This window comes from Callospermophilus lateralis, chromosome 19 (genome assembly GCF_048772815.1).
Source record: "Callospermophilus lateralis isolate mCalLat2 chromosome 19, mCalLat2.hap1, whole genome shotgun sequence".
Taxonomy (NCBI): Eukaryota; Metazoa; Chordata; class Mammalia; order Rodentia; family Sciuridae; genus Callospermophilus; species Callospermophilus lateralis.
Genome location: NC_135323.1, coordinates 7,187,614 through 7,212,270, shown reverse-complemented (window position 1 = coordinate 7,212,270; position 24,657 = coordinate 7,187,614). Strand labels below are relative to the sequence as shown.

General features: G+C 52.0%; 1 protein-coding gene across 4 annotated transcripts in view; it reads right to left on the bottom strand.

Annotated features, from left to right (window-relative positions):
- Window positions 1-460: 460 nt before the first annotated feature.
- Window positions 461-24,657, bottom strand: part of Abca3 (ATP binding cassette subfamily A member 3) — a 49,934-nt gene continuing 25,737 nt past the window's right edge. For 3 of the 4 annotated variants that reach the window (XM_076839922.2, XM_076839924.2, XM_076839923.2), the window contains exons 11-32: window positions 24,093-24,274; window positions 21,946-22,089; window positions 21,390-21,519; window positions 20,825-20,979; window positions 20,409-20,564; window positions 20,026-20,236; window positions 18,670-18,820; window positions 16,639-16,737; window positions 12,987-13,173; window positions 11,856-12,159; window positions 10,900-11,173; window positions 9,056-9,260; window positions 8,423-8,642; window positions 8,052-8,210; window positions 6,417-6,589; window positions 5,543-5,671; window positions 5,232-5,426; window positions 3,350-3,537; window positions 2,715-2,885; window positions 2,276-2,496; window positions 2,015-2,088; window positions 461-1,391 (exon numbers count right to left, since the gene is read on the bottom strand). In XM_076839922.2, coding sequence (XP_076696037.1) covers window positions 1,260-1,391; window positions 2,015-2,088; window positions 2,276-2,496; window positions 2,715-2,885; window positions 3,350-3,537; window positions 5,232-5,426; window positions 5,543-5,671; window positions 6,417-6,589; window positions 8,052-8,210; window positions 8,423-8,642; window positions 9,056-9,260; window positions 10,900-11,173; window positions 11,856-12,159; window positions 12,987-13,173; window positions 16,639-16,737; window positions 18,670-18,820; window positions 20,026-20,236; window positions 20,409-20,564; window positions 20,825-20,979; window positions 21,390-21,519; window positions 21,946-22,089; window positions 24,093-24,274 — 3,860 coding nt within the window. In that variant the 3' untranslated portion in view covers window positions 461-1,259. The remainder of the gene's footprint in view (window positions 1,392-2,014; window positions 2,089-2,275; window positions 2,497-2,714; window positions 2,886-3,349; window positions 3,538-5,231; window positions 5,427-5,542; window positions 5,672-6,416; window positions 6,590-8,051; window positions 8,211-8,422; window positions 8,643-9,055; window positions 9,261-10,899; window positions 11,174-11,855; window positions 12,160-12,986; window positions 13,174-16,638; window positions 16,738-18,669; window positions 18,821-20,025; window positions 20,237-20,408; window positions 20,565-20,824; window positions 20,980-21,389; window positions 21,520-21,945; window positions 22,090-24,092; window positions 24,275-24,657) is intronic. The other variant, XM_076839925.2, reaches the window with a different exon arrangement.

Genomic DNA, 24,657 nt, shown 5'->3' with positions numbered 1-24,657 from the left:
TGTGGCTCAGAACCTCTGGGTTCAGTCAGAAAAAAGAAATCTGAATCACTGAAGTTTTTGAAAACTAAAACTTCAGTGCATAAATAAAAAGGGAGTAATAGGCAAGGGATACAGCTCAGTTGGTAGAGTGCTTGCCTCACATGCACAAGGCCCTGGGTTCAATCCAGCACCACACACAAAAAAAGGAGGCAGGGGGACTGATGCTGAAGAATCTTCTGGAAGATGGTTCATGCCCCCAAGTGACCCTGGAGCCAGAGGCCTCCTGCACCAACCGTGTTCTCTTGATCTGGCCTGCTCCGTCACCTGATGGCAATGAATCCTCTTAAGTTTGCTCCCTACAGGGAAAAGCAAATTTCTGTGTTTGAAACTTGGTATAAGAGCCGCATATTTGGACTGTGAGAGAATGATCCAGACCCGTCCCCCCATCACATGTGTGACTCGTGGGCTGTAATCATGTTCCCTCAGCCTTTATTTTCTGGACGGTCATAGTGTGTTTAGTGTATGCGCAGGAGACAGCTGCTCAGTCCCTGTAGTGGTTCCTGACTGTCCTGTGGCCAGTAGCTTCTCAGAGGTACAGCTGGGAACAGAGGAGGACTGTATGCCTAGTCTGGCCACCATCTCTCCCTGTGCTGGCTGCTTCTGGAAGATGCTTGTGGGAGGGTGCTGGGTCTGCAGTCAGGTAGGCCTGGAGTGGTAGCCACACCCTGAGGAGCATTGACTCTGGGGTGCCTCTGGGATGCACTGGAAACTGAGGTCTCAGCACCTAGTCACAGGTGATATCTTTCCTTCACAGATGGAGGTCATTTGAAACTTTTTGTCCTCAGCAGCCTGAAGAGCCTTGCCACAACTCATCCCTACTGGCTTCCTCTGTCCTCCCCAGGGGAGCTTAGTGCATATGTAAATGTGGACAGGTCCCAGAGCCCTTTCTTTCTTTGAACATGTAGAGAAATTCAGTCTCTGGGTCAGCTGTGGTCCTGAGACAGCTCTTCACCTGTTCACACTGCCGGACCTGTTCTGGGCCTGGGAATGTGAGTTCCATAGAGTCTGCCTTTGGGAGTGGAAATTTGCATGCTGATTCTCATACAAGGGCCCTGGCACACTTGATCCATTCTGTGCAGACTGCCTTGATTTTTTTCATATCATCATAGAAAAAAGTGATTAAAAATAAAGGAGAAGAGAAACTCAGACGGAGAGGGTACACAACTGTGCACAGGCTTGTCCAGTCCCTGCCTAGTGCCCTGGAGGCAGCAGACGGCTCCTCATCGCCCCTCCTCTGCAGTGGGGGGTTGTAGGTGGGCGAAGCTCAGAAAGACTTGCTCCAGTGAGATCTGGCTCACTGAGTAGTCATCCACTCCATACTTCTCCTTGGCTTTCTCCAGGATACCAAAAACCTTTGGGAGGCAGAAAAGCAGCTGGTAAGAAAGCTCAGGACCTAGGCTCCCTAGCAGGTGGGTAAATCCTCTGGCAATAAGAGGCTGGCAAGGAGCCAGGCACAGTGGCCCACACCTGTAATCCCAGCAACTTGGGAGGCTGAGACAGGAGGATAGCAAGGTCAAGGACAACCTCAGCAACTCAGTGAGACCCTGTCTCAAAATAAAAAATAAGAAGGAATGGGGATGTAACACTGCTGTAAAGTGCTCCTGGTTTCAGTCACTAGTACCACAAACTCAAGATCCTATTTTGCTCAACCCCACCCCAAAGTCCCTAGGAGAAGTCAGTCAAGCTTCCAGGGAGAGATGCTGGCTGCACAAGGGCAGCAAGGGCTGGACTTCCTCCTGGCCCAGTTCCCAGTTCGGGGTCTGATCTTGAGTAAACTATGCCAGCATCCTTTTTGTGCACTGAATTCCTTTCAATTCAAATATTTTGCATATAAAACCCAAATCAAGCAGATAATTACAGTGAGAGGAGAAAGAGAGAGTGATTCCTCCCACAAGACCCTGGGGTTGTGGAAGACTGGGAGGCTCCAAGGGATTTTTCCCTGTTAGCACCTGACTGGGGAGGGTGCTATACTCACCTTGGCCCAGCTGACGTTGCCACCAGGCAGGTGATAGTGAACCATGCCTTGGTGCTCATCTTCTAGGACACTGCCTGCACAAAGGAGAGACCATGTTCCCATGAGGTCCAGGCTGGAGGGCCAGGGAGGACAGCCTAGGTGCACAGGACTGTGGTCTTCTTCCCCAGGGTCAGGGATGTGGGATTTGGCAGGGGTCAGGCACAGAGTCCAGCAGAGCCCTGCTTCCCACTCCCAGTGGAGGCTGCCAGGGTCAGCACAAACCTGGAAAGGTCAGGTCCACAAATGCCTTGAACTCCTCCAGTGCCTCCTGCTGCCCTTCACTTCGGACTTTGGCCCGTAGGGAGTAGCCGCTGCCAAACTTGCTCTTGAGGTGCTGTGGGCTTCCCAGGCACTTGAATTGACCCTGCACCATGATGGCCAGCCGGGTGCACAAGGCCTCACACTCCTCCATGCTGAGGACAGGGAGTAGAGCTGAGACAGGGCTGGGGGAAGTGGAAGCCCACCCTAAGTGTAAAAGCCTTGTGTAGACAGAAGGTGTCAATGCCCAGATCAGTCTGTTCCTGATTCCCATGCTGAGTGTGGCCACATGCAGAACCTGGGGAATCTCTATGCCAGCTGCTCACAGGTGGTCTGGCTCCCTGGCCCCTCCCCAGCCACCCATTTCAGCTCCTCCATTGACCAACAGAGACCCAGGCTCTACCTGTGGGAGGTAATGACAATGGCCTTGCCAGACTCGCGGGCCCGGGCCACAGTGTCCCAGAGCAGGCGCCGAGCCACGGGGTCCATGCCGGTGGATGGCTCATCCAGGAAGATGACTGCAGGATCTCCAATGAGGGCAATGCCAGTGCTCAATTTGCGCTTGTTACCACCACTGGGAGTGGAGAGGTGCCGGGTGGGAGACAGGGCTGATAATTAGCACAAGCCCAGGTCCCATGCCCAGTGACTGCAGAGTGCCCCAGGGGAGAGGAAGGAAGGAGGTGACTGGGCCAAGAAAACCCACTGCATAGAACTGGAAGTCTTAGAACTGTGCAGGGGGTGGGTCCACTACATGGAGTAGGAACATCTCTGTACTGAAGGGGACCTGACAGGGTGCCCAACATCGCTTGTTGGCTGGCCTTGTTTTTAAATGGCAGGAACCATCAGGGCAGCCCTCTCCCCTGGTGATACCTAGGTCATGCCACCAAATCCCTGCCTGATCCTTGAGCCACAGGCAGGAGCTGACTTGTGCAGTCCCCCCACCCTGGATCTAAAAGGAGACCCCCCCCCCCCAGCTCCACTCTGGGCAGGGCCAGGGGTCATCTCCTCACAGGGCCTGGGTCTGGGCTCAGGTCGTACCTGTAGGTCCTGACCAGCTTATTGGCATGTGGCTCCAGGAGCAGGCCCCGCAGTGTGTTCTCCACGCAGGGGTCAATGAGGTGCTCAGGGATGCCTCGGAGCCGAGCATACATGACCAGCATCTCCCGGCCAGTCATGTGATCCAACAGGGCATCAAACTGGGGACAGTAGCCCATCCGCTGCCGCACCTGGGTTAGGACACAGCCCAGGGAAGAAGCAGGTCAGAGGGAAGCTGCTTCCTGTGAGAAGACCATACAAACCACCTGCCATGGTGCCTGCCTGCCCCAAGTCTGTCTCTGGGCTCTTCCAGTGAGTCTGTCCAGGGTGATCCAAGGATTTGGTGCCCAGGCCCTGATGGCTGCACTCAGCTGAAGCTCACCGAGAAGTATCTCAGTGGGGACACAGGAAGGACATGGCTGGCTCGGGGAGGTTCCCAGAGATGTCAGAAATGAGCCAGCACATGGTCCAGCAGAGAGCCTGTTCCAGACTGGTAGCCACAGGGGCAGGCTAGTGCAAAAATGGCTTCATAAGAGCCATCACAGTGAAGACCACATACTGACCACCGGCACGTTTGTGCATCAGATATTTAATGGCCTTTGACACGCTGGGGCCTTTCCTCTTCCTCCAGCAGAAGGTGCACACCGTCAGCAGCTCTGCAGGGAGTTTGGTGGAGGGACATTACTCAGCAGGACAGCCCAGCAGCTGGTCTCTCAGGGCTTGGGCATGTGCCCCAGCAGCTGTTAAGGGCAAGCCTGCCCAGTTTCTTCTGATTCCAAGGACTGGATTTCTTTTTCTTCACCCTTCTTGGAGTTCTAGAATCTGTTGTTAATTGGTCTGGGAAAATGCTTAGGTTATCTGTTTGGCTATTACTCTCTAGCCCCGCCTGTGCTATCCTTTTGGAACTTGGATTAAATGTAAAGAGCATTGTTTTTCACCTTCCATTTCCAGATCATATATAGTTCTGTCTTCCCTGCAGAGGTCTCCAACCATGACACTTCTATTTTTCTCCTAGTACTGGGGTTAGAATCCAGGGATGCTGTAGCACTGGCTACATGCCCAGTCCTTTTTATTTTTAATTCTGAGAATTTAAATTCTGAGACAGGGTCTGGCTAAGTTGCTAAGGCTGGCCTCGAGCCTTTAGTCCTCCTGTTTCAGCCTCCCCACTCACTGGGGTTACAGGTGTAACCGTGCCCAGCTTTGTTTACTTCTTTAAACACAACATTATTTTACACTCTGGAAACCCAGCAGCTGGGGTTCGCTCTTCCCGTGGAGCCCTGTGTCTGTGGGTTCCAGTCGCCCATCCCCTTCATTGCCTGTTGTGCACTGCTCGTAGACCTGGATACACTGTACGGGGACTCTCCTGGGACGAGGACAGGCCTCCCTCTGGAGGGGCCCTGTGACCCCTGTGCACTCTGATTCCTGCGGGCACTGCCGCCCGGAGCCCCCTGCTGCCAGCTCAGAAGAGCTGTGGTCCCTTCACAGGCACAGGCTCTTTGCCTTTCCTTTCCTTGCTCTGCTTGACACACAGCCATCTGCTGTGCCATCTCCTGAGGTCGGGGAGCATGAGAACTGCCCTGTCCATCCTCATCCTGTGGGCTTCAGCCCAATTAGGGGGAAACTGTGGGTGGGCCCTGGGCCTTCACTTTTGTCCCTTCCCTTGAGGCACATTCCCTGGACACAGTGGGCTTTGGCAGAGGTGGCTCCGTTGGTGCAGTCTGCATTTCTTGACTCATGGAATTTAGCCCCATCTCTCCTGCTCAGCTCTGGCACCATTACCACCTTGTTCTCCTGTGTGCTGTGTCCACCTGGAGCAAGAAGCCAGTCATCCTTGCCTTCAGGGCACCCTTTCTGCCTTGCGTACCCTACCTGGCAGGGTACCCACCTTCCCAATGTCAGAGCTGATGCTGTAGCTCTCAATGAAGGCATCTCCTGAGGTGATGGGTTCCTCCCCAGTCAACATCTTGAATGTCGTGGTTTTCCCGGCTCCGTTGAAGCCCAGCAGGCCAAAGCACTCCCCTTTCTGGACAGTGAGGGAGATCCTGTCCACAGCCAGGAGGGGCACCCGCTGCTCATACACCTGCAGGGTACCCAGCAGAGGGCACTGGGTGAGCGGGACCCCAGCCTTTGTCCTCAGCCAGCTTCCATGACCCCAGCCCACGTGGTGGCCAGCAGAGGGCAGGGCCCACACACTACCTTGGAGAGTTCCCTGATGGTCAGAGGCGTGTGCAGCAGGATGTCCAGGCCAGGGGCCAGGACTCGGCTCCTCTCATCTGCCACATCCTGGTCCTCAGGAAGCACCGATGTCCGGTTGTGCAATTCTTCCTAGTCATTCAAGATAAAGATCACATGTGTGAACCCCAGCCCTGTGGGAGGAAGAGCAGGTGCTGAGGTTGACGTGGGACATGCAAGGGGACTAAGGACTCCAAGGTGTGTCACCCCAGTACAGGCCCCATGTGCACTCAGACCTTTATAAGAAGCAGTAGCCTCGGGCTGAGGTCAGCATCCAGGGAACAAACTCTGTAAGGGACTCATAGAATCATGAACTTCACTCTTCACTCAAGGATGTGAAGGTAGTTTTTTTGTTTGTTTTGAGATGGGTCTCATCAAGTTGCCCAGGCTGGCCTTGAATTCCTGAGCTCAAGTGATCCTCCTGTCTCAGCCTCCTGAGTAGCTGGGACAATAGATGAGGGTCACCGCATGCAGCCAGTAAGGCTCCACTGTAACACATGGAGATCACTCCTTTTTTAGAAGAGGCTTAGTATTTTATTTTATTTTATTTTTTTTTAAAGAGAGAGAGAGAATTTTTTAATATTTAGTTTTTAGTTTTCGGCGGACGCAAAATATTTGTTTGTATGTGGTGCTGAGGTTCAAACCCGGACTGCACGCATGCCAGGCGAGCGCGCTACCGCTTGAGCCACATCCCCAGCTCCAGAGGCTTAGTATTTTAGAGAAGTCAGTTCACCCCAGGTGAACGTGTTTCCAATGTGATCTCAACAGGCTGTGTTTGATGTGTTTGTGTCAGGGATGGAGACCTCCAGTGTACCTGAGCTGCCCAGCAGCTACTCACCAATGTCCACTTCTTCTGGAAGGCACAGATAAAGGTCCTCAGTCTCCACAGCAGGTTGGTCTCAATGAGGAAGAGCAGGGTGAGGTAGGCGCACCCTGAGGCAGCCATGGAGGTCATGAACCTGCCAACCCCTGGGGCGCTCCAGGCAAAGAAATTCTCCTGGTACTTAATATCTATGAGGGGCAAGGAAATAGGCTGAGTCTGTGACCACAGCAGCCTCCTCCCCTCCTGCGTCCCAGCGCTGGCCCTGCACCCTCTCTACCAAGGCTCCATGTTCCTCTTCCTGAGTGTGTGCCTTGTGCTTGTCAATGCCACATAGAAGCCTCAGGCACTTCCTAGCCATGGGGATTTTGCCATGTAAGGTACCCCTCGCACACCTGTGATGGGTGGATGCTGCCCTGCTGTGCTGCTCATCACTTGCGGTGACCTTGAGTTGGGGACTGTTCTGTGATGATGCCAACATCTCGACCCCTCTTGAGGTGCCCATGGTTTAGAGAAGGAATGGCATATGGCCAACAGTCACAGTCCCTATGAGTGGCACTCAGCAGGAGCAAAGCAAGGAGGTAGGCCTGCCTTAGGGTGTGCAGGGTTCTGCAGAGCTGACCACCCAGTTGCCTGCTGCTGTACAATAAGATGGTTTCAGGTACAGAAAGGACCTCGCAAAGATAGGTCCAAGTTCTAACCTCTGAACCTGTTACTGTGACCTTGTTTAGAAGTGGGTCTTTGAAGGTATAATTAATTAGGGGTCTTAAGGTGAGATACTGGATTAAGGGTGGGCCCTGCATCCAACAACAACTGTCCTTATAACAGGCAGGAGTTTGAGATTCAGAGATACAGGGGAGGAGGCCAAGTACAGACAGATGCAGAAATGGAGTGCCTGGAGCCCTGAGAGCTTAGGGGCAGAAGACATCCTTCCCTGAGCCTCAGGAAGGAACACATCCCACCCCACTATGCCTTGACTTGGACCTCTGGCCTCCAGACTCCTGAAAGGATACAGGTCTGTCGTGAAGCTGTGGTTCTGTTCTAGAGGCCACAGGACACAAAGACAAGTACAAAGAACAGAAACACCAGGGCAGGCCCAGAACATGTGGGCAGTAGCAGGGCTGCAATGGATGTGGGGATGATCTGGGCAAGCATCTGGCTGCTCAAAACACAGAGGAGTCCTCCTGCAGTTTGGGTGTGGTCTGAGTGTTTCCCAAGGATTCATGTGTGCAAATATGATCTCTACTGTGAAGCAATAAGAGGGTGGGAGCTTAATCCAGCTATGGTGCTCACAGGTGGGGCCTTGGGAAGTGACTGGGATTAGTGACAATGCTGGTGGTTTTGGAAGGAGAGAGAGAGAGAGACCAGAAGACACACAGGCATTTGTGATCCCTGCTTTGGGCCACATGATGCCTGGAGCTGCCTTAGGACTCTGCCAGCAAGGAGGCCATCACCAGATGTGGGTCCTTGCCTTGGATGGCCCTGAGCTGAAACAAGCCTCTTGACTTCTGTCCCTTCTGTGGTGCTGTGTTACAACAACAGGAAATGGGCCAATGAAGCCCCTTGTCTGGGGGAGTGCTGGGGACACTCTGGCTGCCCTGGATGGAGGCCAAGAGGATGGGGCTGCCCCAAGGGAGGGGTCTGGACACGCACTGTATTTCTTGCAGTAGTGGGCGGCGACCTCTGAGGAGGTGCAGTACCGCTGTGTCTCATAGTTTTCATAGAAACTGCTGACAGCCATCCCCAGACAGTGGTTGGGCAGCACCAGGAACACGTGATCCAGGGTTCTGGAAAGTTCTTCGAGCTTCACTGCTACAGTGAGGAGATATATAGACGAGTTAGCATTGGAGGATATACCATAGTTGCCTGAAGATAGACCCAGGAAGGGAAAGGCAGGTCCCAGGTTGCAGGACCTTGCAGGTGCTGGGACAGCCCCTGGGGGTGCTGCAGAACCCTCCCACCACTGTGGCTGTCAGGGCAGCTCCATGGGGGCCAGGAGGTGCAGGTGATTCTCATGCCCCCACCTGGGATGCGCATGATGGTGACCACTAGGAAGGTGGCGATGCCTGACAGAATGTTGAAGATGGTCAGCCTGGTGTAGGCGGTGGATGCGCCCGAGAAGAAGAAGCTCATGAGGTACATAAAGGGGATGATGGCCCAACCGTAGAGCATAAGCAGCAGCAGCACGTCAGCCATGTGTCCATCCCGTGTGAAGGCGCGAACATCGAAGGCTCTGAACACCACCTGCAGTGGCATGGATGAGGCTGCTCAGCACAGACCAGCAGGTGGCTCCCAGAGGTGGGGAAGGGGACTGAAGGGAGCATCTGATGGTCCTTAGGTCCCGCCAAATCACCCAGCCCTCAGTCCTTGGCCCCTCGACAGCTCTTAGCCCTGGCAACCTCTCTGACCAGCAGTTTCCTCTTCTCCTCTTGACTGATGGAGCTGGAACCAGGAGAGCTGGCTCCAGGCCCTGCCTACCCAAGAGTGGGCAAGGGCTGGGAAAACAGAGAGGCAACAGGTAGGTACCATCCCTGTCCTCCTGGAGTCAGGGCTGAGCCACCAGCTGGACTTTTCCATTGATTCTTGTTCTACAACAGATGTCCCCAGTGAGCTCCCTGTGGTCTGCAGGGCAGGGTCTGGCATTGTCCAGTACTCACCAACAGCAGCAGAGCAGGGACCAAGAAGGAGATGAGATCCCATAGCAGAGCAGAGAACCAGAAAGTAGCCACATGGACACCGCTCACAAACTGGACATGCTTGGCCTGGACAGCCCTCTCACTGACTGCCAGGATGGAAAAGGTGCTGGCCAGGAATGCCATGGCAAAGAGCAAGTTGAGGGCAATGTCGAACCCCTTTCGGCCCCTGGGGAGGACAGAGCACAGCATGTATAGATAGCAGGAAAGATCAGGCTATTGGTCATCACCATCCAAGCATGCAGTGCAGGAGTCAAACCATTCAGAGCAGTCAGGAGTACCATAGAGCTGAGGGGGTCAGCAGCAGGAAAATCCCCCCCTCCAAGGATAGCTCCTCCTCTGGATATCCTGGCCTAGCAGAGGGAAGGCTCCAGGTCCTTCCCCAAGTTCCTGTGTTACCTGTCCTTGTACCATCTGTCACTGTCTCCTGGAAACCCTATGCACTGCACTCAGTGTTCTGCCCCAGGTCTGCTGTTGGGTCCTGAATCACTGCCATAGCCAAATTCCCCTGCTCCCAGTGCACTCTGGGTTCCAGATCTGGTCTATGTCTTCCAGAAACAGGCTCTGACAGCATTACTCTGTTGCTTAAAAACTTTCTGAACATCTCAATGAATGGGGCTGGGACAGAATAAGCATTGATGCCAGAATCTGGAGGAAACCTTAAAAACACCTGAACAAAAGCATACAGACACAAAGGATCGTGTACTGTAACTGTGTGACTGTGTGACTCCACTCCCAAGAAATGTCCCAAAAGTGCAACTCCATAAAGACAAAGCAGATGGGCAATTGCCAGGGGCTGGATTGGGGAGAATGGCAAGCACCTGCTATTGAGTACAGTTTTCTTTTTTGGTACAAAGGATTGAATCCAGGTTGTCAGGTATGCTAGATAAGTGCTCCACCACTGAGCTACATCCCAGCCCTTTTTTAAAATTTTGAGACAGGGTCCTGCCAGGTTGCCCAGGCTACCTTACTTGTGATTCTCCTGCCCCAGCCTCCCAAGTTGCTGGGATTACAGGCATGCACCACCACGCCTGACAAAGCATGAAAGGATTTTTTTTTCCTTGTTTTTGGTACTAGGGATTGAACCCAGGGCCTCATGGACATGCCAGGCAATAGTTCTACCTTAAGCCATATTCCCAGTCCTGGTTGTTTTTTTTTTCTTAAGGGAAAGATGCTCAATAAGATTATGTTGAGGCTGGGGATGTGGCTTACTGGTAGAGTGCTTACCTGGCATGTGCATGAGGCCCTGGGTTCAATCCCCAGCACCTCACACAAAAAGTTACATTGAGGTGAAGGTGTGTACCTCTGTGAATACACAATGGTCTGGCTGTGCTCTATAAGTGCACTGTACCTGAGTGGGTGGTATTCCTAAAGCTGTTAGAACAACACCCTCCTGCCTGGTCCACAGTCACTATAATAAGCCTGAACCCCTCAGCCTGACCTTTGGGCCTCCCAGTCTGGAGTTCACCAGACAGGCAGAAACCATTTCCCAGTGCTTCCTGCACAACCCTGGCTCCTGCCCATGGCTGCTGATAGCCCTACTGTTACCAGAAGGCAGAGCTGCCCAATGAGCACTCAGAAATCATGTGTGTGAGATGGTGTCCTGGGCTGATTTTTCAGCTATGGGAAAGGTGAACGTAAAAGGGTACAGAGTCAGGGTCCCCCAGCCAAGAAGCAGCAACAGTGTCTGCAGGGCAGAAACTCAACTCTTGTCTATCAGCAATTTCTGGCAGAGCCCCAGGTGGCTGATCCTGGAGAGGGGCTCCCAGCTCCAGGCTCCAGACAGGGTAGGGTGGGGCCCCACATACTCATTGAACTGGTCCTTGGCAGCCTGTAGGGTACTCCGGGGCTGGGGGTAGTTGGAGACCACGATGGAGGCCCGAGGGCCACACAGCAGCTTGAATAGAAGGTTGTCCACGATGGCCAGGGCGGTGGCTGGGGAGTGGTAGGCCTGGTTGTTGAATAAGGCGGTGACCACCGTCCGCTCTCCCACATCTCTGAAGGATGTTGCCACCAGGCACCGCTCATTAAAGCCGCCTCCTTCTACTGATGCCCTGAAAACCAGGAACTCCTCCAGGTCACCTGGGGAGCAGTGGCAGTGTTGGGAGATGCAGGGCAGGGACAGGTGGGGGTGCCCACTTGCCATCTCTGTGCTGCTCATCAGGGACCCAACCATGGGCACAACTGAGCTGGGACCTTGGGATGCAGGGGCTCCTCCCTGCCAGCTGTGCTCTCTGCAGTGCCACTCACTCCCCGCTGCCGACGCAAGTCAATCTTCTTCTAAGGAGAATCTTGTTTCTGCCAAGATTTTGTCATGACTCCATCTACTGAACCTCAGTACTGCTGATCAGGATAAAGGAGGGGGTGATAAGATGACAAAGCCTTCCAGCACATTCTGCTTAACCAGAGCATGGTTGTTTTAAGCCCAGGGTGACATCCAGCTATGGATGCTAGAAACTCAAAATGGTTTTGCATTTTGTTTGTAATGGTCCTGAAAAACAGCTGCAGAAAATGATCGCCTAACCTGGTCTGCTCTACTGAGGTGCCTATGTCTCAGGTGTCCAGGGAACTAGTTCTGCCTCATGGCCATGCTCTCCTGCCCACCAGACATCTGTGATGTCTAAAGGCATTCCTGATTGTCATGACGGGATAGGGGACAATGGCAGGGATACTGCTAAACATCCACGGGGACCATTCATGCCAGATGTTGGCACTGCAGCAGTCAGAAGCCGCACCACTCAGCTCTAGCCCCCACCATTCTTACCCAGCACCTCGCGGGGCTCCTGCCTCTCAGCCTGCAGCACGTCTCTCAAGAGGTCCGACAGCTGCTGATCCAGTCGAGAGGTGCCAGGAGCTGAGAAGGGCACCACAGTTCTGCCGTATTCGCTCAAGCTCAGCTTCAGGATGGGATCATCAAAGACCTCCGAGGAATAGTTGATGGCCAAGAGGGCTAGGGTGACGCAGGTCAAGGGGACCAGGACCTGGGCTGCCACCATCTTCCACTCCCGCCAGCTGTATGTGGCCTTTTTCAGGAACATGGCCCAGAACTGCTGGCAGTGGAGGGCAAACTACGGCAGAGGGGTTCAGGTGATGTAGGTTCTACCTAGGAGGTGGAATCTGTTCCAACCAGCCCTTGGTAGCACTGCCCTGATGTGGCATCTGCCTGGGGGCTTTCAGGCAACCACAGCAGGAGTGACCTAGACACCCTGGGGCCACAGGAGGAGCTCAGTGAAGTATTGGAGGGCACAGGCGAATGTGTCCTGGCAGTTCTGCACATGGGCTCTCAGGATCCCAGCACAGCCAGAAGGCGTGGAAGACACTATTTCATCATAGAGCACTGGGGACAGGCCTGGGGTCCTTGCCTTCCCTGGTCCATTCTGAAGGTATCACTGGACAGGAGGCCCTGGTATAGCTCATGTATAAGCAGACCACCTTACCTCCTTCACCTGCCCTTATTCCCTTCTAAGTGCAAAGAACCTCAGGGGCTTGGAGTCAGGCTATCCAGGCCTAGGCCCTAGCAATCCATGTGGGAACCTTTCAACTTTTGCTTGGTCCTTGGTTTCCTGTCTATAAATTGAGAACAGGGTTGCCCTTCACCTCACCAGGTTGCTGTAAAGCCAGGCCAACAGAGCTGGCTCGGCACAGGGCACTGTTGATATTATAAGCAAACACTCCATCTTATCTATGAGTGAGACACTTCAATTGCTCCATTAAAATGCTCCCAGTTGCCCTTCTCCCTGCCAAACCATGATCTGCCTTCTGTCCTCCACTGGCCTTCATGAAGCCTATACCTGCCATTGAGGACCCTCCTATGACAATGACCGTAACAAGGGGCCCAGGGGACTCCCAACTGTCCCATGATGGCTAGTACATGGCCCTAGCCCAGGGCGCTCACCCCAGTGTTGAGCTTGACCACAGTGTGCTCCTCCTCGATGAGGGTGCCGATGCCGTCAGTCGGGTCCATCACTCCGCACAGATTGCTGTCCACAGCCCAGTCGCTTGCCCGCCTCTCGTGCTGGTACTGCAGGGCAGGGAGCTGGATGGCTTGGATGTCCATGCTGGTGTCTACCAACTTGCCAACCCTGTGCCAGAACACATAGGCCTGGGTCACAATCCAGCTTTAGGGTAGGGGAGAAAAACTTCTGTTCTACTGAGGGAAGGGCCAAGGAAAGAGGGCCACCGTCAGAGGCTTTGAAGCAAAACAATCTCAGATTCATTTGCTTGTTCATTGACTCATTCATCCATCATTTCATATCTCTGGAATTCATTCACTGATTCATCAAGAAATATCTCCAGACCATCATCTGTATGCAGCCAAAGAAGATCCTTCCCATAGGCCCCTGTTCTCCAGCCTCAGTGTCCAGAATTAGCATTTATTTACTTAATTAGTGTGTATGTATGTATGTCTTGATTGATTGATTGACTGCAGTACTGGGGATTGAACCCAGGGGCACTCTACCACTAAGATATGCCTATAGCCCTTAAAAAAACTTATTTTTGATACAGATTGTCACTAAGTTGTGCAGACTAGCCTTGAACTTGAGATCATCCTGCCCCAGCCTTCTGACCTGCTGGGATTACAAGTGTGTGCCATTGTGACTGCCCAGAGTTAGCATCTATAACCAGGGTTTTCAAGAGGATAGAAGGGGCTTGGGGAGTGACAGTGGCCCTGGGGAGGGCTCATCATGCAGCTAGCACTGGACTGTCGCAAGGCAGCCAGGGGCACTCACTGCCCAGGGAGACTGGGAGATGGGCAACTGTGCTCTAGGAGGCCAACCCCAGGTCAGGCTGTGCTGGGCCACACTGGAGCCTGAGAGCCCCCTTATCCCAGCTGTCAGGATCCTTGGTATTAGTGCTTTCATGGGTGCCATCCCCATTAGGGCCTGGCTAGGAATGTTCTTTGGTCAGTCTCCCCATGAGCCTGGATGTTTCTCAGGGGCAGTGCCCCACCTGGGCCTTGCTCAGCTGGGTACAGATGGAAGGATGAATGGGCACAGGGATGAATGAATGAACGGACAAGCTGAAGAAGCTGGTGGATGTTCTGTTTCAGTGCTTCTGACAGCAGTGCTCTCAATAAGGACTGATGCTCATCAGGATGGAGGAACAACACATGACCACACACTCCTAGGTATGTGCCCACGAGAAGTAAGAACATGAACTCATGTACAACATGTTCACAGCCACATGATTCCTAAAGTCAGAGGCTGACACCACCTACGTGTCCCTCAATGGACACATAGGCCAGCAACACCTGGTCTGTCCGTGTGATGGAGCATTGTGCACCAAAAAAGGGAGTGACATTCTGACATGGGCCACAGCATGGATGGACCTTGAAGCAATGTGCTAATTGAAAGATGAGACAAAAAACACCACATACTATATGGTGAAATTTATATAAAATGCCCATAACAGGCAAATCCAGAAGAAAGAAAACAGAACTGTTTTCCAGGGGTGGGGGTGGGGGAGCAACTGCTAATAGATATGGATTTTTGCAGAGTAGAGGATGACAAACACATTTTCAAGTTGATTATAGTGATGACTACAAAACTGTGAATACAGTAAGAGCCCTGTATCACCACGCCAAAAATGTGAACTTTTAAAATATTATGTAAATTATATTTTCATAAAGCTTTGTTATTTAAAAATAAATCCTCGAGGGCTAGGGTTGTAGCCTGGTAGAGTGCTCACCTAGCATGCATGAGGCACTGAATTCGATCTTCAGCACCACATAAAAAAATAAGTAAGTAAAATAAAGATGTTGTGTCCATCTACAACTAGAAAAAACTGTTTAAAAATAAATAAAATAAAGGTATTGTGTTCAACTACAACTAACTAACTAAATATATATATATATTTTTTTTTAATTTTTTTTTAACACACACACACACACACACAAATCCCCTCTAGCAGCTCCCTGGATCAGAAAATACAACTGAAACTGCTGAGCACAAGAGGTACTTTTTTTTTTTTTTTTTTTTTTTTTTTTTGGTACTAGGGATTGAACCCAGGGGTGCTTAACCACCAAGCCACATTCCCAGCCTGTTTATTATTATTTTTATTTTTAGATGGGGGTCTCACTAAGTTGCTTAGAGCCTTGCTACATTGCTGAGGCTGGCTTTGAACTTGTGATCCTTTTGCCCAGCCTGACAAGCTGCTGGGGTTACAGGTGTGTGCCACTCTGCCTGGTAAGAGGTGCTTTCTGGTGTGGCCTAAGCAAGCTTATTTCTGCCATCTTCTGGAAACCTTTACATAGACCTGCCCACCTACTTTCCTTCTCCCAAGCTGGCCCTAAGGACTTGGACTCAGTTTTTTTTTTGGAAAGGCCTCTCCCCTACATCAATTGTTCCAGGTCCATTTGTCTTTTAAGACTCCCATCACAGATTCAAGTTAGAGACACCTGTGGCCACCTCTCTAGTATTCCCTTTGAATAGAAACCTTCACATCTATCTCCTAAGCTGCTAGGTGGGCTGCCTGCCTCTCTGGCTACCAGAGGGTCTTGGGCATGCTGGGCAGAGCTTCTGCTTGTTTTTCTCCTGAGACTAGGGGCTCAGACCACTGTCAAGGATCGGGGTCTGGAACTGAGGCATGAGGACATGGCAGGAGACCAAGTGGGGTCATGTGTTGAAAGTGAGCAAGGAGACAGAGTGAATTGGGCCAGAAAGGAAAGCCAAAATAAGTGGCTGCTGAGAGCAATACAGTCCCTGACCACCAGGTGCAGCCAGTGCCAGGCTGGTCTGTGGTTTCTTTATCCACCAAGACTTGTGGAGTGTTGCACTGCGGTGTTGAACTCAGTTTAGCGAGCAACCTCTTCCTTCCTACCCCCTCACCTGCCCTGATTCAGAGGTCTGCTCCTGGGTACACAAGTTCCTGAACCTCCTCTCCCCATTGGTTTCCCTGAGGCCATGCTGGCCTTTGCGGCTGCCCCCACCTCCCAGTAGAGATGTTCACAGAGCATTCCTCATGTGGCCTCAATTTATGGTCACTTATTCTGTTGCCTCTTCTAGGCCATGGGCTCCTCAAGGAGGAAAATAGACTCATGTGTTTTTGAGTTTTTAGCACTATATCTGCCATACAAGCATTCAAGAAAAGTCTGACAAGTTGGGCATAGGAATGTACACCTGTAATCCCAGTTATTTGGGAGGCTGAGGCAGGAGTCTGAGGTCAGCTTGGGCAATTTAGCAAAATGCTGTCAATCAAATGTCTGATAAATGTCAGTGGTTTGCTGCTCACCCACAGTTCTGAGGGTCTGAAAGCTAAACCTCAGGTGCTTGGTGCAGACCCAGGCATCCTGGAGGACCTGAGCCAGAAGACCTCAGCAGCTACACACTTCCCTGACGCCTGACCCCGTGTGGGTGGTCTCCTGGGAGGGACCCTGGAGAAGTTCAAACATTTCTTCCAGAATCAGCCGCAGCTTCTCTGCTTCAGTTGACATCAGTCACATCTCAACTCAGGGGCCAGGTTCCAGAGCAGAATCAAACTGACTGCCTTATGTAGGTCCCTTAACCAACTCACTCCCAGTGCCAGACCTGGAGCATGTGCTTACTGACCGAAGGAAGACTTCCTCCATGGTGGTGACAGAGGCCCCGAAGCTGGCGATGCCCAATTCCTTCTGCTTATTTTCCAGTTTAGTGAAAAGACTTTCAAACCTGAAAAAAGACCCAGAGTGATGAGGTGCTCCTCAGAGACTTCCTAGGCAATTCTTTCCTAAATAATTGCCTCCAGGTAGGATGGGGGAGGGGCAAGAGGGCACCCAGCTAAGGCAATTCTTAAAGCCACCAGGCCTAGAAATATTTCACCTCCTACTGACAGGAACCTCAGAGAGGTGAATCAGTTGGCTATGTGCTTCTTCATCACTCAACACAAAAATATTGGGGAAAAAATTCTTCTACTCAAAGCTGCAGCTGTAGGGCTGGGGTGCAGCTCAGTGGAAGAGCATGTGCGAGACCTGCCTGAGAGCCCAGGTTCCATCCCCAGCACTGCAAAGAAAAACAAAAGTGCTGCATCGGTGACATATAATGCACTCCCCTGTCCTGCTTCTGGGGAAGCAAAGTCAACTCCTTTCCAAAAGGAAATTGGTAATAACTACCCCACTACTGGGGTGGGGGGATGTGGGACAATCACTGGAGATCTGGACAAGTGTTTTCTAGGAGGATGATTCTTAGCATATATTTTGGAGAACAACATGAGTGCATGATGATGAAGCACATGTTAGATTATCAACCCAAGTCGTGGAGCATCATGCAGCTATAAAAGCAAATGATCCATGTGCAGCTCAGTGATGGAATGCTTGCTTAGCATGTGTGAGGCCTTGGGTTCTGTCCCCAGCACAGCGCCAAACAACTCACATTACTTAATCAAACATATAGCATGATGAATTGTACTTTTAAGATATAGACCCTGGGCTGGAGATGTGGCTCAGTGGTAGAGTGCTTGCCTCACATGCATGAAACCCTGGGTTCAAGCCCCCAAACTATACCCAAAAGATATAAATCCTGCCCAGGTCACAAGATGGTGGCAGGGGCCTTGGGGAGGGTGAGGCAGCAAAATGGCAGTTGACCAGAATGTGTAGCCACATCCCTTTGAGTCCACTCTGGGAAGACATTATTTAGAGAAATCTTTCACTCGGTGTGGGTGGCTTGGCTGATGTCCCCAGACCTGTGATATCTGCTGATGCAAGGAGTCCCCTGGATTCCTGTCCACTCCTCTGCTGACCAGCCCACCCACCTGTGTTGAGCCTTCCTACAGGCCTCCTCACTGCCTCTGTGGGACCCTTTGGCCTGGGAGTCAATCCAGCTGCAGAAGAAAATCCTCTCTTGCTAGTGTTATCCCAGGGGGCTAAGAGAAAGGGGACCTTGTGCAGCCTTGAAACTTATGAGTGCAGTCCCCCAGTTATAATTCCAAGCCTTTTTGTTATCAAGGTTCTCTGTTGAACTACATCCTGTTGCCCCTGCATTTTCTCTGCCAAACTGTACTGATGAAGGGAATCATTCACTTTCAAAGTTAACAGAGACATCTATGACTAAGTGTACAATAAAATCTATGTCCCAATAATAAAAAAAATCTACTTACCTACTCACCCACCCACCCATTCCAGTACCAAGTGTGAATGAAAAGCTTGGCTTTCTCCCCTGGCCCTGGAAGATCTGCCCTTGGTGACAGTGCCATGGCGGGTGCCCAGGCCTCACATTTTGAGACAGAGAAGTTATGTACATTTGTAACTTGTGTGCAAATGCACATTCTCAGCACCATGATGTATCTGAGCACTGTTGCTGCTGGAGCCCGTGGCTCTTTCCTAACACAGGGTTAGGGCTGGGTATGAACAGAAGGCAGGCACCAAGCACCACTTCCTCCTCAGCTCCACCCAGGAAGCCTGGCACCTGACATGCAGGTGAGCAGGTTCCACGTGGGCTGACTGTCCACAGGCCAGGGGCTGGGAGATGCCCATTGGTTGAGCCAGAGAGGGACGGTGGGCAATTCTGAGCATGGAGCTTTCTGGCTCATGGGCTCCCTTCTTAACCCTACACCAGTGCACTTCCCCTGAGAGGCATACCATGTGCCCATATTTTTAGGACGCATACCTGTGCGTGCTCTCCTTGGGAAGTATAAAGGACAGCTCAGCCCCAACACTGCTTTCCAGTGTGGCATTGGGGACATGGTGGTGCACCAGCTGGGAGATGCCTTCAGGGTTGCAGTGTGGCTCCTTTACCAGCGTCATGTGATAGCCAGCACCTGAAACACATGAGCTGAGTGTGAGAACTGTGACTGTCTCCATACTGTACTTCCTGCCCTTGCTGTGGACTCTTAGGTTCACGCCAGGCAGGCTCATGGGAAAGAGGCTGGAGAGCCAGAGCAGAAAGAGGCAACTGAGCCAGAACAGCATCTCAGGGCTCCCCTGTATGTCCTGGGACCTTGCTTCCCACACCCTTGCTGGGGAGAGTCACTGGGGGACCTGGGATGTTGAATGCAGCCAGGAGTACCTCCTGGAAGCTAGAGCCTTTCTGAGGGTACAGCTACAAGACAGAGACCCACCTGAGCAAGAGCCTGGGTGTCAAGGGCATCTGCCCTGTGGGATTTGTTTAGAACATTACTGCAAAGCTCACAGGAGAAGACTTGGCAGGAGAAGACTCGGCAGGAGTAGCAGCAGGGGCTGCAGGTTATACTGCCACATTCAGATCCCTACTCAACTCTTGCCCAGTGTTGCTTGGCAGAAAATGGCACTTCCTTGTCCCTCCTCAGACATAAGGACACTGGGCCCAGGAAGAGCAATGACTCAGCTGACTAGGCACCAGGCAGGAAGTAGCAGGCGAAACTATCAAACCAGAAATGGCTCCTGGTCCCCCAAGACCGGCCCCACTTCTTGAAAAGGAAACTCCTGTATTTTTGCTGGGTATGCTGCCACCCAGCGTGAAGGTGTCCACTCCAGCTTCCCTTCCAGCCTGTATTAGCCACAGAGGGCTGTGTGCTGGCCATGGGTAGGCCAGTAGAAGTGAGTTGCAAACTGAAGGGAGGGGTGCTCTTGTGTCCTGGTGTGGAGGAGGCTGGACATGGTGCCATCTTGAACCAGAAGGGAGGCCACAATCATCCCGCAAAGTAAGGGGCCTGGATCCTGACCCAAAACTTCACCCATTGGTCTGGGCTGTGCCACAAGCCATGCCCTTTCTGGGAACTGTAATGTCAGACAACATGCTGCTTCCCCTTGGTGTCTTGCTTGTAGATGAACTGGAGCCCAACCACTCAAGGCAATCTGCCCCACCCTCCTCCCTCATTCTCGTAGGCCCCTCCACTGGGGTGACCAAAGTTGAGAGGAGGCCTCTCTCTGCTGGTCTTAGGGCCTCTCCCAAAGGCTAACAGTGGGCAGTGCCTCTTGGCACAGCAGACAGTGTTGCTGACCTCTATCCTGGGATTGAGTCTGGGCACCCCCACCCACTGCTCACCATATTTCTGCTTGAGGAACAGTGATGACCCACAGCACTGCAGCTCCCCCTTGGCCATGATGGCAATGCGGTCCCCCAGCAGGTCAGCTTCGTCCATGAAGTGGGTGGTCAGGAGGATGGTGCGGTCACTCTTCTGCTGCTGAAGAAGGTCCCAGATGGCCCTCCTGGAGATGGCATCCATGCCTGAGGTGGGCTCGTCCAGCATCAGCACCTGGGGGCACAGGCACAACCTGGTGACAATGGGAGACCTGGGCTATGGAACCCCACAGTTGGAGTCCAGGAATTTGCAGAGCTGGTTCAAGTTCCAGAGCCTGAGGCCTCTGGGCCTGCTGCCCTGTGTCTGTCCACTGTGTTGGTGGAAGCTGGGCCCCAATGCCCTGTACCTTGGAGCCTGCTATGAGGGCGATGCCAATGGATAGCTTGCGTTTCATGCCCCCACTCAGGAACTTGCACCGTGAGTTGCGTTTGTCCTCCAGATTGAGGATGTGCAGCATCTGCTTGACTTCCTCAGGGCACTTCTGCTGAGACAGGCCTTTCAACTGAAATGGCAGGGGACAAGAGATGAGACCTGTGCTGCAGAAGTTACCCAATCCCATCTGGAAAGCTCCCTGGCCAGAGATACATCTCCTGCAGTTGCAGCACTCTGCTTGCCCACTGCCTTACTCTGGTTTTTACAGAGCACCTCCTAGAAACAGACTTTGCCTTGCCAGGAGGCTAGTGACACACAGACAGGCTTGGAACCCACACATCAGCAGCAGAGCACCTAGCACCCTCATGTCCCCGTCACCCATAGGCTCACCTGCGCATAGAAGTAGAGATGTTCCACCACCGTCAGGTTGTCAAAAAGAATGTCGTGCTGGGGGCACAGGCCCAAACTCTTCCGGATTTGAACCATGTCTTGGGAAATTTCATACCCACTAATATATGCACGTCCACTAGTAGGGGGAAAGAGTCCTGGGGCCAACCAAAGACCCCCGAATTCCACATGAAAATGTTGCTCATCAGCCTGAGACATGATGACCCCCTCCACCTTGGTCACCTGGTTCCTTCCATTTTACAAAGGACCCTGCCCTTGTGAAAGAAATGCCTGCCCCCCACCATGTTGTGCTGAATCTGTCTGGGTAAGAGACAGAGGAGGGATGACAAACATGCACAAACATCCACAGGGGTTGGGCATTCACGGACAGGCTGAGAGGAGGTCAGGGGTGACTAGACAGCTCCCCCACGTCCCTCTGGGCTGAGGACTGTTGGGATTCCCTGTGGCTGGGGAAGGACTGAAGGCTGCATGAGGGGGTGAGGGCTGGTGTGGAGCAGTGCTGTGGGGAGGGCCTGCTTGTTGCAGGTGGCATGCAGCTGCCCCTCACCTGTGAGCATGGAAAGGGTGGTGGTCTTCCCTGCACCGTTGTGGCCCAGCAGGACGGTGATCTGCCCCTCATACAAGTTCAGGTTCAGGTCCCTGACAGCTGTCTTGTCCTTATTCCCCACTTGGAACACCTGGGATTTGCAGAGGGCTGCTCTGGACTTCCTGTGGTCCTCGGGGCCTCCCTCTCCCTCTGGAATGCAGTCCCATGTCCCAGGACACCAAGGTCGACACCGTAGTGTGCCAAGGAAAAAAGTCCCCTGCCCCACCCCCACATGTCCTCCTCGGTGTCTCTTCTCCGTAAGGAGATCCAGAGGCCATGGAAGCCTGGACAGCAAAGCAGAGCATACTCTGGGGTACTGGCAAGAGGCAGAGCCAGGACTATATGTTTGCTGAAGTCACCCTGAGTTTGACCCCATGATGGGTACTGAATCCAATAGGGAGGGTGGTCTGTGACCTGGAGAGTGCATCAGGAGCAGCCGAAGGACCCCTGCCCTCCTCTCCTGCTGCTGTCCAGCCTGCCCCCACCTTCCCCTTCTGTTCATACAGGGAGGTGGCACCTTGGACAGATGCTTGATCTTGATCCCTGCCACCAAGTCCTCCGGCTCAGCTTCAAAGTACTCGGTTCTTAGAGCTTTCTCAGGGTCACTGTCTTCTTCTTCTTTCCCAACAACTGTCCTCGGGTTCCCACACCAGTAGGAGGGCTAGGATGGAGGCAGATGGTGTCAGAGTTGTTCATGTCCATTCCTTTTGTTCCTGACCAATAAAGCAATCTCCACAACACACTAAACACACACAGCAATGTGACCTAAGTCTTAATCTTCCAAGGAACACAGCGCGCGACAGCTCCTGACTTGGGAGTTCCCCGGCGAGGCTGTGAGCCTCTGCTCGGGGACAGAGAGGTAATTCACAGGCTTATTATGAATGCCAACTCAGAAGGGAGAAAGGAAAAGGAACTTGCCTGCTCTGAGGTCAACATGAAGAGAGGCTGTGGAAGGCTCCAGCCCAGCCAGCCCACAGGGATTGCTTCCCAGCCGAGCTACCCACAAGTTCACACAACACAACCAACAGCAAGAGGGGCCCCAGAAGCATCTTCCCCCTCACTCAGCTCTGAGCAGGGGCTCGGCATAGAGCCATAGCCCTCGCGTGCTCTGCTCTAGGGCAGCCTCATACCAGCAAGACAGTGTGCAGGGTGTGCTTAGGGGTGGTGACTTGTCACCTGTCAGCTTTGTTTCCAGTGCATTCCCAGGAATGCCACAACCCACTGGTGCTAAGGGACATGCTTTTCATATACTTAGTGTGACTCTGAAATCAAACTGCATCTAAGGGTACAATGCCAGAGTTCAAGGGGCAACATTTCTCTTCCATGGTAATAGACAAGTAATCCTTGCTTCTGCCCACCCATTGTTACCTTAGAGCTGATGAGATACAGGAGTAGATGCTTGGTGAATGTTGAACCAAAAAATGAAAAAAGAAGTGCCCTAACTAACCATCCCTGGGAGCTGGTTAAGTGCCTGGTGGTAGATTCACACACTGGGGTCCTGTATGATCACTACAGGTGAACTCATAGAGAGGTATATGCTCAAGCATCAAGTATTTGTAAATAAATAAAACTTATAAATATGTGTACATAAAGATGTAAAGCTGCCAGACTCGGTGGCGCATGCCAGTAATCCCATCGGCTCAGGAGGCTGAAGCAGGTGGATTGCAAGTTCTAAACTAGCCTCAGCAATTTAGCAAGACCCTGTCTATAAATAAAATATAAACCAGGGCTGGAGATGTGGCTCAAGTGGTAGCGCGCTCGCCTGGCATGCGTGCGGCCCGGGTTCGATCCTCAGCACCACATACAAAACAAAGATGTTGTGTCCGCCGAGAACTAAAAAATAAATATTAAAATTCTCTCTCTCCTCTCTCTCTCTCTCTCTCTTAAAAAAAAAAAAAATATATATATATATATAAAAACCAGGCTGGGGATGTGACTCAGTGATGAAGCACCTCTGGGTTCAATCCCTGGTACCAAAAAAAAAAAAAAAATCTAAAGTTCTAAAGCTATGTGTATAAGCAAAGCAGACACACAAATATATGTGTTTAAGATATCAAGATGTGAGGCTGAGTTGTGGCTCAGTAGTACAGTGCTTGCCTAGCATGTGTGAGGCACTGGGTTTGATCCTGGCACCACATAAAAAACAAAATAAAGGTATTGTGTCCATACACAACTAAAAAAATATATCAAAAAAGAAGATACCAAAGTGTGCTGTTAGGTTAAAAAAAAGCAAGTTTTAAGCACTTTAAAATATGATCATGAAGCAAATGTAGCTACATCTCATGTTCCTCTGCATGTGCCATGTGACAATATGGGCACAGGATAAGCCTGAAGAGCCACAGCCAGAGAGTCGCAGTGGGAAGTGCTATACATGCCTCAGTTGAACATTTGTACAAAAAGCTGTATATTTTGTAGGCAGAAAACCTAAAACAATATCTTTTTATGATCCAGGAAGCAGTGGAGGCGAGTGGAGGCCGGTGGGCTGCACTGGTCCCCTCAGCTCTGACCCTGGGTGGGAGCGGGCCTTCTCTCTCTGAACCAACCCCAAAGGCCCTCACAACCCACAGCTCACCACATGCAGGGCAGGTTCTCTATTCCATGGCAGTGACATCTACACCCCCTAACAAAGGTAGCCACTCTAAGGGCAGGGGCATCAGTACTCACCATGAGAAAGAAGTACCAGGGCTGGGGCACACCGAACTGACCAGGGAAGACAGCCTCCACATACCAGGTCACCAGGCCATAGAGCACAGAGTCCAGCAGCAGCATCCCCAGCACTTGCCCAAAGCAGAAGTCATCATCCACATTGACAGGACTCAGGAGGTCTCGCCACTGGATGCCCGTGCCTGGAGGACAAACCAGGAAAATGGCCCCAAAGTGGGCAAGCTGGGAGAGCCCATGACTCCAGGGACCCTGATGGCTTCATTGTGTATGCTTCCCTTCCCAGCTTCATAACAAATCTGATAACTTCCCTCAAATCTTTTTTTTTAAAGAATTTTAATATTTATTTTTTAGTTATCAGCAGACACAACATCTTTGTTTGTATGTGGTGCTGAGGATCGAACCCGGGCCGCACGCATGCCAGGCAAGCGCGCTACCGCTTGAGCCACATCCCCAGCCCTCCCTCAAATCTTTAAGGCAACTGCAGCAATTTACAGCACCAGAAGTAAGCTCATAAACAAACTAGATGGGCTTGTGCTTAACTTGGTGACGCATAAAAATGCATGTA